Genomic DNA, 15647 nt, shown 5'->3' on the forward strand with positions numbered 1-15647 from the left:
AGTTTCTGAAGAAGGGTCTAGGCCCGAAACATCAGCTTTCCTGCTCCTCTGATGCTGCCTGGCCTGCTGTGTTCATCCAGCTCTACACCTTGTTATCTCAGACTCCAGCATTGGCAGTTCCTACTATCTCAATGTAAGCAAATGCGAGGTTATCCATTTTGGGCTGGAAAAGAATCGATCAGGGTACTTTCTAGATGATATGAAGTTAAATAGAGTGAATGTTCAAAAGGAATTAGGGGTTCGTGTGCATAGATCTTTAAAATGCCACGAACAGGTGCAGAAAACAATCAAGGAAGCTAATGGAATACTGACCTTTATATCTGACCTCGATATCTATGTCGAGCATAGACAGGTTAGATAAGAAGAAACTTTCACCCTTAGAAGAGGGGTCAACAGCCACAGGTCGCAGTGTTAAAACAGGGAGCAGGAAGTTTACAGGGAGATTTAAGGACATGTCTTTTACATGCAGAGGGTGGTCAGTCTCTGGAACTCACTGACTAACAGGATGAAAGAGGCAGGGAACCTCAAGACACTGAGGAAGTTTTATCCACGAACATTTGAACTACCACAGTATTCAAAACTATCAGCCAATGCTGGAAAATGGGGCTAGAATAGATAGATGTCTGGCGCATTTACGATGGGCTGAAAAGCCTCTTTCCATGCTGTAAAATCACTACGATTCCACAACTCTCGAACCATAATTGAGGTGGTCTGCATTCGAACCTCCATCTCTGCAAGACCTCTGACTGAGTGACTCAGTCACTGGTCTCCATATCAGAAAGCTATGGGCTTAAATCTTACTCCAGAAACCCGAGGGTCTAAATCCAGGCAACCGCTCTCAATAGCTGCACTGAGGGAGGAGTCATCAACTGGTAAGAGACCCTTCGGCCCATCGTGTCTACCCCAGTCATCAAGCACCTATCTACGCTCATCCCATTTTCCTGAGTTTTACCCATAGTCTGTACACTATGTCATTTCAAGTGCCTATTGTTATGGACCAGATCAAACCCTCTCAAAATATAGTAAGAAAATAGCCTACACCCCAACTTTTTCTTATTTTTAAAGGCAAGGATAAGTATAGATGCAATTTGATTGGTCAAACTATCAGTCTTGAAGCAAAACACACTTTATTCTTACCCTATAGTTAAAATACAAACTAAAGAAAGAAGAAATTGGAATAACTTAGCTCTATTGGAAAACTTAACAGAATAATAGTTTAAACAGCAACTGTTCCAATATAGTAACATCCCATAAACACACCCTTGGCAAAGACAAATTCAGTAAAATAGATTGTCTCACATGCAATTCTAGCAGCAGGACGAGAACCCTCAGCTTTTAGCTGTAACAGAGAGAGGAATAAGAGCTTCCACATCCAGCTTCAAAACCCCAGCAACTACTGAAAGTTAAATTAAAATCCTGGTTCTGTGGGACATTGACCCCACCCATTCAGGCTGCTTCTACTGTACCAACTTTTAAATAAACCAACGCTAGCTGGGCCCAGAGCAGATAGCTCGGTTCCAAGTTTATAACACCTTCTTTCAAAAGAAATGGGACAGAGCAAATCCTTCTTAAAGGCACATCTCGTAACACTGTCTAAACACTTCCTAAGTGTCTTAAGGGTTTCCAACTCAACCACGATCAGATTATCTGTACTCTTACTGAATGGTGGAGCAGGCTTGAGGGGTCGAATAGCTTGGTCCAGCTGCTAATTCATATATTTCTTTCTTTGTCCCCGAATCCCCACCATGGTAGATGAAAATATTTCAATTCAGTAAAAATCTGGAACAAAAACACTGTTCATCTAACGGTGATCATGTCAATTTGTGTAATCCAAAACTCATCTGGTTCACAAATGTCCTTTAGGGAGGGAACCCTGCCAAACCCCCACCTGGTCTGGCCGACATGTGACTCCAGACCCACAGTAATGGAGCTCGGATTTTTAATGCCCTCTGGGTAATTAGGGAGGGGCAATAAATGCTGGGCCCAGCCAGTGATGGCCACATCTGAGAATGAATGTTTGTTTTAAAATGAACCCGATGGCTCTCAATAACATGTACCAGACTCTCCGGTATCATCACATTAAAGCATTAGAAATCCCATTCGCAACCCGACAGGGCTGTTCGCAAACCCCTGAAAGGGGATTATAGGGCCATTAGTTGGTGCTGACTAGGTTTCCTATTTTCTTCACAAACATACCCCTAAACTCCTCCACCCCCAACTTTGTGAATTTCAAATTGTCTCAAGGCATTGGAGACAACTTCCAGATTCTCAATTTTGGAACCCCAGCAAGTGTCACCCTACAGCCCTTCCAACATCTGGCCCCACTCTTAGAATGTCTCCACTATCCTGCCCACCCTCTCATTGTAACTCCCAGTTCTCCTGGCAAAGAGAGCTACTTGCCATGGATAAATTTAGTCAGCCCCTTTTGTAATCCTGGAGATGGCAAGGGAAGGAAAGGAGAGTGTCAGCAGGAACTGCACTGCTAGTAATCTGGCAAGATGCTTTGCTTTTCTTGTCATTTGGCCAATGCTATGAAGTTATCTGCCATTGAGAGAGAGAGACAGAGAGAGAGAGACAAGAGACCAGCTGCTGTCTTAGGAATGTCCTGGCACTGCCCGTTCTCAGCTGCATGCTTGTAAAGTAAACACAGTCCGGGAGTAGCTCTTTCGCTTCACACTCGATGGGTTGCCAAGGAAACTGTTGAATCAAGACGATGAAACTGCGCATTGCCCATTTAGTCCGTGACCCTCGGCAGATATTAAGCATCAGCCATTAGCTGGCCCTGAGCCACCCAGAGTTTGTGGTGGATCTTGCCATGTGGAAAACGGTTGCTCTCTACAGATGCTGCCAAACCCGCCGAGTTTCTCCTGCACTTTCTGCTTTTGTTTCAGATCACCAACATCCGCAGTTCTTCATTTTATTTTGAGATTCTGAAGAACTTTGGCAGGATAGCCACTGAGGGACCTAACAGACATCTGTAAACTGATCAATGTTCTCGACAGATGTGACATTTGTGAAGAGAAACCAGCATTAACGTTTCAGGTCCAGTAACCCTTCCACAGCACCCGAGACGTTAACTCTGATTTCTCTTCAAAGAAGCTGCCTGACCTGCTGAGCTTTTCCAGCGATCTCTAATTTTATTTCTGATTTACAGCATCTGCAGTTCTTTCGGTTTTTAGAAACTTTCCGCTGCCTGACCCCCACTCCCTTCCTGGTCCCTCTACCAACCCCCACCCCCCCCATCCCCCATTCCTGCATTTAGAATGCTGGACTTTAGTAGCAGAAGGATTGTAATGGGTGAGGGCATGAGGAGAGTCAGGGGGATAAGGGGCAAGAAGAGAGGGGGGATGAGGGATGAGGGGTAAAGGTGGAGGCAGGAGAGTAACTTTCAGGTACAACCTGGCTCAGGGAAATGATCTTCATCCTCACTCTGGGCTCATTTAGCCAGCTCCAACTCTCACGTCAATGACTCATGTCAGCAGGTAGAGGGTGAAATGAGCAGGAGATATGACCTGGGACCTCCTAAAGGAAAGTTTCTTGACACAGCATGCTGGTGAGGGCACGTATATTTGTCAAAGGAGCTCTGTACAATCTGTCAGGGAACCTGCTCTGCGGTCCACAAGGTAATGTTTAAAAATAAATTTGAGCGGAAGCCTATCGAACTCACACTCCAAAAGCCAGTAGTCCACAGAGGGCAGGCAGTTCAAATTCAAACCCAGACCTTTGCCTTTCAAAGCCAGCCTTTAACCAGTCAGATTTAACATGATAAATAGCATGGGCCACCAGGGCAGCAGAGATCAGATGAATTTGTTACTGTAAGCATTTTAATGCCAGCACAGAAGGGGTCGAGTTAAAATTGGGGTTTTAATAAATATAAACTGTCCCTGGTGATGAGATGTCTCTCCTTAATTGCAATAATCTTTGCAAAATGTTCAAGCAAATAGCCAATGACAGGAAACACAAACAACTATAAAAATAGAGAGAGAGGTAAACCATGACCAACTTGGCATTCCGTAAAGGACTCAAAATATCGAAACTGTTTACATCCTAAATGTAAGGAGGGTAAATAAGGGAGGGAGCCCATTAATGACGAAGGAACTCTCTTACAATATACTGTTTTCACTTATGGTCATTCCTCACCTGCAGAGATTGGTTTTTCTGTGCTCAAAATAAATCAGAACATTCTGCTGAAGGACTTGAGATTTTCCAGGCATTCTACAGCAACAACTTGCACTCATGTGGCACCTTTCTAGTTGGTAGAAGGCGCTTACACTGGAGTGTAATAAAACAAAAAGCATTGAACCGCATGAAGGGGGAGAGTTGAGCACAGATGATGAAAGATTTGGTCACTTAAGCACATTTTGAAGAGGATCTATAATGGTGAGAGAGCAATGCGGAGAGGTTTAGAGAGGGAATTTATGAGCTTAAGGCTCAGGCAGCTGGAAGTTCAATCACAAATGATTGCACCGCATAACCCTTGACTCTATCAAAAATCTATCTAACAGCCTTGATTCAATTTAAAGACTCAGTCTCCACTACCTCCTCAGGAAGGAAATTCCATACTTTAATGGCACTTTGAGACAAAAAAAGGTCTCCTCACATCTGTATTGAAAGGGATACGGTGTATTCTTTATCCCTTGACCCCAAGTTTAATCTCCCCCATAAGAGGAAACTTTCTCCTGGGATCCAACCCTCTCAGGGTCTTATATATTTTAATAAGATCGCCTCTCTTTCTTTGAAAACTCTGAAAGAGATTGGACAATCCTGTTCAAATTTTCTTCCTAAGCTCTCCATCATAGGGATGAATCAAGTGAAATCAATAAATTTCCCTCCAGGTATCAATGAGGCACATAACTAAAGATTCTTTGAAGGCTCTCAGGCTACTGTTCCTCCTAAATAAGGTTTAGGACTTCTGCTCCTGCTCATTTTGAATTGGGAATGAGTCTTCTTTACAGAAATTTCAAGTTCTAGAATATCCCAGTTGCCCCTGTTGCACACAACACACTTTTCTCAGCTTTGTATCCAGTATCCAACTCCAGAACCTCCTCTCTGCCGCTAACTGTTACCTTTACCCACAATGGGGATACACACAGCAGGTCAGCATTTCACAGTCAGTAGTGGGCTGGGACTTGAACCCAGAACCTTTGGGTTCAGTGGCTGGGGGAACCTGTCCCCTGAGCCGACCCAGCTGCTAAACAACTCTATTTCACAACTCTCGGGTAGCACAGTGGTTAGCACTGCTGCCTCACAACACTAGGGAGCCAGGTTCAATTCCACCCTCAGATGACTGTCTATGCATTCTCCCTGTGTCTGTGTGAGTTTCCTCCGGTTTCCTCCCACAGTGCAGATGAGGTGGATTGGCTGTGCTAAATTGCCTGTAGTGTCCAGGGATGAGCAGGCTGGGTGCGTTAACCATGGGAAATGCAGAGTTATATGGCATGGAGGTGGGTCTGGGTGGGGTGCCCTTCAGAGGGACAGTATGGGCCTAATGGCCTGCTTCCACACTGTGAGCTTCCCCATTAAAGCTCAAACCCATTGTGAGTACTAGCCTAAAATCTGAACTATCTTCCACAAAAGTTAATTTAATATTTTGACAGGAAGCTCCTATTGGTACACCTTGACCTTCCGACGGAACGCAGATCAGGAACAGCGAGCCCTGATTAACTAACATCTCCCTTGGTCTAGTGTACAAGAGGCCAGTTGTCAAATCTTAACCTCTAACGCAGCGAAGGTCAGCTCCCTCTACAAAATGAACCCTGGACCCTGGCTGTTCTATGGAAGAGCCAAAGACTTGCATTTCCATAGCACCTTTTACAACCTCACCAGGGTAAACCCAAACTCTTCGACACCCAACGAGTACTTCTTGACATGAAGTCAATGATTCAATGTCACAGCCAATTCACGCACAGCAAGCTCCCACAAATGATATTATTAATAACCACAAAATCGGTTCCAGCAGTGTTGGCTGAGGGTCCAACTATCCCGGACCCGATGCTGTTCAAGTCTGGTTCACATCCCCACTCCGAGCCACCCAAATCCTGTCACCAGCTAAAATCAGGATTTTAGTAAATATTGTTTTGCCCAGAAGTAAGATATTTTTCCTTAGTTGCAATTATTACAAAATGTTCAAGTTATTTGCCAATCCTAAGATGATAGGAAACGCAAGCAGCTATAAACAGTATGATAAAAATACCATGGTCAGCTTGGCACTCTACAAAGTGCCCCAAATTTCAAAACTGTTTACATCCTATATGCAAGGAGGGTAAATAAGGTTTGGAATTAAATCATGGTGAAGGAACTCTTAAAATATACTGTTTTCACTTGTGGTCATTCCTCACCTGTGGGGATCGGAAGCTGGTATTTCTCAACTCATTGGTATGTCATTAAAAAATAAGCAAGATATTCTGCTGAGTGTGAACTTTGTGATTTCTGGTGAATATAACATCTTCTACAGGATGTGAGCCCCGTCAAAGCAGCAATACCAAAGTTTGGAATATAAGAAATAGGAGGCAAAGGCCATTTGGCCCCTCAGCCTGCTCACCCATCTACTAGATCATGGCTGATAGTCCATCTCAAGGCCATTTTCCTGCACTATCCCCACATCCTTTTGATGTCTTTGTTTTCTAGAAGGTTCTGTCTGGAATACACTCAATGACTGAACCTCCACAGATTCCAAAGAATCATTAATCTCTGACTGACAACAAGAATCTCTTGGGGGAGGCGATGGCCTAATTGTTTTATCGCTGGACTGTTAATCCAGAGACCCAGATAACATACTGGGGACCTGGGTTCAAATCCCACCACGGCAGATGGTGGAATTTGAATTCAATAAAATATCTGGAATTAAGGATCTAATGATGACCATGAATCCACTGTCGATTGTCGGAAAAACCCATCTGGTTCACTAATGCCATTCAGGGAAGGAAACTGCCATCCTTACCTGGTCTGGCCTACATGTGACACCAGACCCACAGCAATGTGGTTGACTCTCAAGTGCCCTCTGGGCAATTAGGGATGGGCAATAAATGCTGCCTGGTCAGAGGCGCCCTCATCCCGTGAATGAATAAAGGAGCTCAGTCCTAAGTGATTCACCCTTTTATTCTGAGGGCTTGGTCTCTTCAATCCCTCCCAAAAGATAATCCTGCCTTCCAGGGGGTCGCCTGGCGAACCATCTTGACACTCTCTCCGTGCCAAGTCTATCCTTCTTTGAGGAAAGAGACCAAAACCAGACACAATACTCCAGATGTGATCTCACCAAGGCTCTTTACAACTACAGAAGATATCTTCACTCCTGTACTCACATCCTCGAGTAATCAAGAGCAATATACCAGTTGCCTTCCTGATTGCTTGCTGCAACTATACATTAGCTTTCAGTGACTTATGGACAATAATGTGGAGGTGCCGGTATTGGGCTGGGCTTAACAAAGTAGAAGTCACAAAACACCAGGTTATAGTCTAACAGGTTTATTTGAAATCACAAGCTTTCGGAGCGCTGCTCCTCCATCAGGTGAAATCACTTCCACCGCTCAATGTTTCATCGTTTACTGAATATTCTACGTTTCTGTTATTCCTACCTAAATGGATAACCTCAATTTTTTTCCCAACTATGTTCAATCTGCTATGACCTTGTGCACTCAAACAACCTGCCTAAATCCCCTTGACACCTCTTCGCATCCTCTTCATACCTCACATTCCCACTAAGTTTCGTATCATCTGCAAACTTGCACATATTACACTTAGTCCCCATGTTCAAATCATTGATATTGATTATGAATAGCTGTGACCCAGTCACTGATCCTTGCAGTATCCCACGGTCACGTTATGCCTACATGCCCATTCGTTCCAACTATTTGTTTGCTGTCCATTCACCAATTCTCAATCCAGGCCAGTATATTAGCAGCCCTGAATGCCTCTCACCCCTAAACCACCAATTCTAAGTACCCCAGGTTTGTTTACTGACCTTCTGCCTGGAAGTTTATCGACAGCCTTCAGATGATCCATATGTAGCACGGCCATTGATTCATCCTTATTTATAATGCCAGTTATATCCACTAAAAAACAGTTTTGTCAAACACAATTTTTTTTTGATAATTGCAGGTTGACTTTGTCCAATCCCACAACTGTTTTCCAAGTATCCAGTTATCACATCCCTTATAATAAGTTCTAATGTTTTCCTTACTGCTGGAGTGTGGGTAATAGGTCTGTAGTTCTCCGTTTTCTCCCTCTCCCATCTTAAACAATGGGGTTCACATTTGCACTTTCCAATCTACAGGAACTACTCTAGATTTGAAAGCTTACTACCCACCAATGCATTTACTATCTTAGCCATGTCTTTCAATACTCTGGGACTCAGACTGACTTTCAATCCCATCGATTTCTCCAGTTCTACCTTTTTTAAGGATAATAATTTGTTCCATTTCATAATTCTCAGTCCTCTAGTATTCCTGGGAAATTTTTGTGTTTTCTTCCATGTGTTTCTCTGCCGTTTTCTTATTCTCAATTATAAATTCTCCTGTCGCTGCCTGTCGTGAGCCCACATTTCATTTTGCCAATTTTTTTTATAGTCATACAGTCATATAGCACAGAAACAGATCCTTGCTGACCAGGTTTCCTAAACTGAATGGCACCATTTGCCTGTATTTGGCCCATATCCCTCTAAACCTTTCCTATCCATGTACCAGTCCAAACATCTTTTAAATGTTGTAATTGTACTCACCTCTACCACTTCCTTCGGCAGCTTGTTCCAAAAACGCACCACCTTCTGTGTGAAACATTGCTCCTGAGGTCCCTGTTAAATCTTTCCAGTCACACCTTAAACCAATGCCCTATAGTTTTGGACTCCCCTACCCTGGGGAAAAGACCTTGGCTATTCACTTTATCTAGCCCCTCGTGATTTTATAGACATCTATAAGGTCACCCCTCAGCTTCTGACACTCCAGGGAAAATAGCCCCATTCTATTCACTCTCTCCTTATAACTCAAATCCTCCAGTCCCAGTAACATCCTTGTAAATCTTTTTTGCACCCTTTCCAGTTTAATGACATCCTTCCTATCGCAGGGTGAACTTACACAGTACTCCAAATATGGCCTTACCAATGTCTTGTATACCTGTAACATGATGTCCCAACTCCTGTACTCAGTGCGCTGGCCAATGAAGATAAGCATGCTAAACGCGTTCTTACCACCCTGTCTACCTACAGTGCCATTTTCAAGCAACTATGTACCTGCACCCCTAGACCTCTTTGTTCAACAACACTCCCCAGAGCCCTCTATTAACTATGTAAGTCTTGCCCTGGTTTATCTTTCCAAAATGAAACATCTCACATTTATCTAAATTAAACACCATCTGCCACTCGTCAGCCTACTGGCCCAGTTGATCAAGATCCCATTGTTATCTCAGATAACCACTATACCACTAATTTCGGTGTCATCCGCAACCATGCCTCCTTTATTCGCATCCAAATTATTTATATAAAAGAAGAACAACAGTGGACCCAGCACCAAGCCTTGTGGCACACTGTTGGTCACAGGCCTCCAGTCTGAGCAACAACTTTCTACCACCACCCTCAATCTCCTACTGTCAAGCCAATTTCTATCTAAGTTCTTACAGTCTTACCAGTTTACTATGATATTCCATTTTCTCTTGCTTTATCAGTTTTCGTTTCTTCTTTAACTGAATTCGAAGGGTGTGGGTCATTCAGGAGCACAAGTCTTTAGGGTTATTAGCAGAATGTGGTCAGGGCCCATTACCTCTTCAGTTCCCAGCGGCACAATGAGATCACGGCTGATATGTAACCTCATTTCATCTCACCACAAAACGACTTCATTGATTATAAAAAGCACTGGGGTGTCTTGAGGCTGGGGAAGTGTGTATAAATGCAAGCTCTCTCTTTTCCTATCATAAGCCAGGACATCAGAAGGCAGCATGGAGAGAGTGGTCAGCTTTATTATTGGAGGATGTTGAAGGTCAGTCTTTCAACCCTCGCTGCTCCAGTAACAAGAGTGAGGAGCCATTCCCTTGAGAATTAGACATTTGAATAGAACAATCCTGATAACAAACTCTGCAAAGGTCAAGGCATCTAGAGCTTCATCGGAGTTGGAAACTGGGGAGTATGTTATTCCTAAATGTGTATGAAAGCTCACCACAAAACCTCCTTCTCTTTTCTGACTGCCAAGTGGGCAGTTGTATATCTGCACGGATTATTATCCCTGAAGTGGGGTTTAGGTTAGCTCAGTTGGCTGGACAACTGGTTTGTAAAGCCGAACTGATGCCAACAGCACAGCTTCATTTCTAGCACTGGCTGATGTGACCGGTTCTGATGAAGGATGGCTTGACCCCTAACGTTAACACTGTTTGTGCCGCACTTTGCAGGAGAGGATCCTACGTTTTAATCATCTCTCGCACAGAATGAACTGGCAGAGATTGAAGAAACCAACTTCCAAAGAAAGAGAGAGAGAGCGGGAGAGAAAACATAACATGAGAAAGAGTTAAAAAAAAAAAACGAGAGAAAGACAAAAAGAATAAGCAAAAAGAGGGGAGTGTGAGAGAGAAAGATAAAAGGTGTTGAGGGTCCCGACCCGAAACGTCAGCTTTCCTGCTCCTCTGATGCTGCCTGGCCTGCTGTGTTCATCCAGCTCCACACTGTGTTATCTCTGACTCCAGCATCGACAGTTCTTGCCATCTCTGAGAGACAGTAATTATATTTAACCAGAACAAAGTACTGCAGACGCTGGAAATCTGAAACAAAAGCAGAAAGTGCTAGAGAAACTCAGCAGGTCTGTGGACAGAGAAACAGAATTAATATTTCTGGTCTATATGACTCGCCTTTGAGGAATCACATCGGGTCTTGCTTTAGAACAACAGATGGTGATTGTGTTCAGCATTATTGAGAGTCACTCAAAGTTCTACAGTTAATCCCCAGCTACCATGCTGGGATTTGAACCTACGCCCTGTGTTACTAACCCCTATTTCATCACCACTACACCTCACTCAGGGCATTTACTGTACTTCAGGGTCAACCCTAAGGAAAAGTCCAGTTCCCTACAACAATGAGGTTGTCAGTGCCAAGCTCTCCCTTCCCCCCAGGTGAAAGAAACTGTTCTAGCTACTTGGCCAACCAAAAGAGGCATCGCAGATGAACCCCCTCTCAATGTCACACTGGTGTCGTTAGATAGCGACAGGGAGTGGGGTCCCAGCCAATAATGCTGCATTCCTCCCGAAGATGAGTGCAGCTACAGAGGGAGGACCTGCCCATTTCCACTTCAAGTACTTTTCTCAACTATTTGTGGAGTTCACGAGAAGCCAAAACCCTCATCAAAGCACTGGCAGAGTCTGTCAGTGTGTGATGCACACATCACTGGCCAGTGCTGGGCTCAGTTCTTTATTAAATGTGGGATAATTGCTGGTTGGAGTGGTTTACAAGGCTGCAATTGAAATTGGAGTGGTGTCTTAAATCACAGCCACTGATGCCTTGAAGTGGGAGAGTTTGAATCTGGCAATCCCTTTTACAGGCTGGGGATAGAAACAGCCCACGTGCCATTTTTGTCGTGATGAGCCTGCAGAAAAGCTCTGCTGGATATCGAAAGCCCACAGAAAAAAATCAACATGGTTATCAACTGCTCAGCTGCTCCTAAACCCACAACCTCTGCCACCTGGGAAGACAAGGGCAGCAGGCCCAGGAGGACACGGCCAGATACGTGTTCCCCTCCAATTCTCACACTGTCCTGACTTGTATGGATTATTCCTTCATCAGAGCACTGAAACACCCTAGATAGCAGCAGTGTGGGAGTATCTACACGAGGTGGACTGCAGTCATCCAACAAGAGAGCTCACCATCGCCTCCTCATGGGCAGCAAGGGGAAGGACAGTACATACAGGCTTTGCCTGTGATACTCTACATCTCAGGTCATAGGTAAAAAATAAATCTCAACAGAGACAGTGCAGGTGTGAATTACTGGGGACAGTGGAATCATGCTTGCTTGTAGCAAAATGGCCAAAGTTAACAAATGGGCAAAGTCCTCATTAACTGTAGCCAGAGGACCATTACCTCAGTGAAAGATGTTCTTTGACTTGTACAAATTTGTTGGGTTCCAGGGCGAAGAGTTGTCCGTGACAAAGTGCTGCAGACTGCCACATTCCATGGTCCAGGGAAGAATTAGAGTTTGACCAGCTACTGCAGAGATGGTGTGGGGAGGGTTAGCTGTCTTAGGCCTTTCAGCCATACAGTGAAAGGCCAGAAATTCTGTGGAACTCCTCAGGTTCTACACCTGACATGGAATGTATATTGTAAATATCAGATATACTGAAACTGGCCTCAAAAATGTCAACTTACATTTACACCACACAGTTGTCAGGCAATAACCATCTCCAACAAGAGAGAATCTAAACATTGTCCCTTGACATGCAATAGCATTACCACCACTGAATCCCTATTATCAACATCGTAGGGGACCAGACATATAAACATAGTGGCTACGACAGTAGGTTGGAATCCTGCCATGAGTAACTTCCCTCCTGACTCTCCAAAGTCTGTCCACCATTGACAAGGCACAAGTCAGGAGTGTGATGGAATACTCCCCACTTGTCTGGATGGGTGCAGCCCTAACAACACTCAAGAAGCTCGACACCATCCAACACAAAGCAGCCTACTGGACTAGCTCCTTATTCACCACCTTCACCATTCACTCGCTATACAATCACACACAGCGTGTGCCATCTACCAGATGCACTGCAGCCACTCATCAGGCCTTTTCCAAACCCATGACCACTTCCATCTAGAAGGACAAGGGCAGCAGGTAGATGGGGACATCACCCCCTTCAAGTTCCCCACTCACCATCCTGACTTGGAAATCGATTGCGATTGGTTTCACCATTGCCAGATCGAAATTCAGGAACTCCTTCCCTAACAGCATTGTGGGTCAACCTACAGCAGGTGGGCTACAGCACTTTAAGAGGGCAGCTCACCACCACCTTCTCAAGAGGACAATTAGGAATGGACCTAGCCAGTGATGCATTAAAAATGCATTGAGGCACCTCTGAGTGGAGCCTGCTGAATAGAAAAAAATTGAATCTTATTGCACTTTCTCAACTGTAGGAAAACACCCTTACTTTTAGATTTCATTGTCTCTGCAGTAAATGACAACATTCAATTTGCCTTTTTAATCACTTACAGTGCTGCTTTCTAGCTTTATGTGAATCACGTACCTGGACACCAAGTTCCCTCTGTATCTCAGAGCTCTTTAATCTTTCTACATTTAAATAATAAGCTGCTTTCCTCTGCTCTCTGCCAAAATAAATAAGTTCATACTCATCCACGGCCTACACCATTTACCAAGTTTTTACCCACTTACTTAACCTATCTATATCCTTTTGCCAACTCCTTATACCCTCATTACCATTTATTTTCCTATCTATCTTTATATCATCAACAAAACTGGCAACGATACATTCAGAATCCTTCAACGGAGTCATTAGTACCAACTGCAAATAGTTGAGGCCTAGCATTGATCCCTGCAGCACACCAGTCATCACATCTTGCCAACGCAAAAGTGACATTTCTATGTCCATAAACTTTTCCTATTCCCCAACCATTCTTCTACCCATGTTATTATGTTATGCCCGCACCAAGAACCATTCCCTTGCATAGCAATATTTGATGTGCATCTTGTCAAATGTCTTTTGGAGACCTAGGTTCAGTATATCCACTAGTTCCACTATCTACATTACTTCCTCAAAATCACAGAAAATAGGAGCAGGATTAGGCCATTCTGCCTATTTAAGATATACATGACTGATCTTCGATCGCAACGCCATACTGTTACTCTCTCCCAAATCCCTTGAGACCTTTAGCCTCTAGAAATTGACCTAAATTTGTCAAACATCATTTCACAAAACCATGTTGACTCTAACTGTTTGAACTAAGAGTTTCTAGGAGCCCTGCTGTAACTTCTTGAAGCATGGATTCCAGCATTTTCCCTCAATGACAGATGTGAGACTAACGTTTTATATAATCATTGGTTAAACCTGAGCATAATTGTTGGGTCCAATTCTGAGTGTAACATTTTTTGGAAGATTGTTGAAGCCTTGGAGAAGATGCTGGGGAGATTTACTAGACCTATACTGGGTTTAAGGAGCTTCAGATCGCAGGCGACGAGGGAAGATGGAGTTGTTCTCTTCGGAGCAGAGAAGATTTAGTTGAGGCTTTCAGAATCACAGAGGTTGCGATAGAGTTGATCAAGAAAAACAGTTTCCACTAGTAACAGGATCAATAACCAGGCAAAACAAATTTAAGATAATTGGTAAAAGAACAAGGGGGGAAATGAGTGTAGAGTGCATTAAACTTTTTAATTCATTCATGGGATGAGGGTGTCACTAACTAGGCCAGCATTTATTGCCAATTTCCTCGAGGGTAGTTAAGAGCCAACCACATTGCTGTGGTTCAGAGTCACATGCAAGGTAAAATTAGCAGTTTTCTTCCCTAAAGGGCATTAGTGAACCAGATGAGTTTCCCCCCCCCCCAACAATCATCAATAGACTCTTAATTCCAGATTCATTATTGAATTCAAATTCCACCATCTGCCACAGCAGGATTCAAACCCAGGTCCCCAGAACATTACCAGTGTGTCTGGATTAATTGTCTTGCAATAATACCACTAAGCCATCACCTAACCCTTGCACTGTTACTCTGGGTAAAGCTATTGAACACATCCCATAAGAGCAATGTCATAGTCAGATCACATTGAGCTGAGCTGTGGGTCCATCAGGCTCCAGATAAGATATCCCCTCTTATTATTGTCTCTATATATGTACGTCTATTAAAGCCTGTTAGCATTCACTCACACAGGAGTGTAAATCTCACATTTTAACAATAGACAACATCTTGTTCAGGCAGTAGATCCCTGGAGTTCAGAAGAGTGAGAGGCACAATGATTAATATATTTAAGATTAAAATATTTAAGATTCAGTGGGTCTTTGACTGGGCGGATATGGAAAGGATGTTTCCTCTTGTGGGAGAATCTCAAACTGGGGATGGGGGTCACTGTTTAAAAATAAGGTGTTGTCCATGTAAAACAGAGATAATGCAAAAAAAATTGGTTTAGGGGGACTTGACCCTCTGGAACGCTCTTTCTGAAAAAAGGTGATGGAAGCAGAATCCTTGAGTATATAGACGATTTGGAGTTGGGGACTAAGTGTGGTGTGTCAAAATTTGCAGATGACACTAAGGCGAGTGGTAGAGCAAAGTGTGCAGAAGACACTGAAAGTCTGCAGAGGGATATAGATAGTCTAAGTGAGTGGGCAAAGGTCTGGCAGATGGAGTACAATGTTTGTAAGTGTGAGGTAATCCATTTTGGTAGGAATAACAGCAAAATGGGACTATGGTTTAAATGGTAAAAAATTGCAGCATGCTGCTGAGCAGAGGGACTTGGGTGTCCTTGTGCATGAATCGCTAAAAGTAGGATTGCAGGTGCAGCAGGTAATTAAAAAGGCAAATGGAATTTTGTCTGTCATTGCTAGAGGGATGGAGTTTAAAAACAGGGAGGCTATGCTACAGCTGTATAGGGTCCTGGTGAGGCCACACCTGGAGTACTGTGTGCAGTTTTGGTCTCCTTACTTGGGAAGAGATATAGTAGCACTGGAGGGGGTGCAGA

The 15647-nt window shown here is 43.7% G+C and overlaps 1 protein-coding gene across 1 annotated transcript in view; it reads right to left on the reverse strand.

The window, feature by feature from the left end:
* LOC109925460 (lysyl oxidase homolog 4-like) overlaps positions 1-8774 on the reverse strand; it is a 34242-nt gene extending 25468 nt beyond the window's left edge. Inside the window, exons 1-2 of the mRNA XM_048609223.1 lie at positions 8717-8774; positions 7961-8051 (exon numbers count right to left, since the gene is read on the reverse strand). Coding sequence (XP_048465180.1) covers positions 7961-8051; positions 8717-8774 — 149 coding nt within the window. The remainder of the gene's footprint in view (positions 1-7960; positions 8052-8716) is intronic.
* Between the last annotated feature and the right edge of the window lie 6873 nt (positions 8775-15647).

This window comes from Rhincodon typus, chromosome 20, assembly GCF_021869965.1.
Source record: "Rhincodon typus isolate 14 chromosome 20, sRhiTyp1.1, whole genome shotgun sequence".
In the NCBI taxonomy this organism is placed as follows: Eukaryota; Metazoa; Chordata; class Chondrichthyes; order Orectolobiformes; family Rhincodontidae; genus Rhincodon; species Rhincodon typus.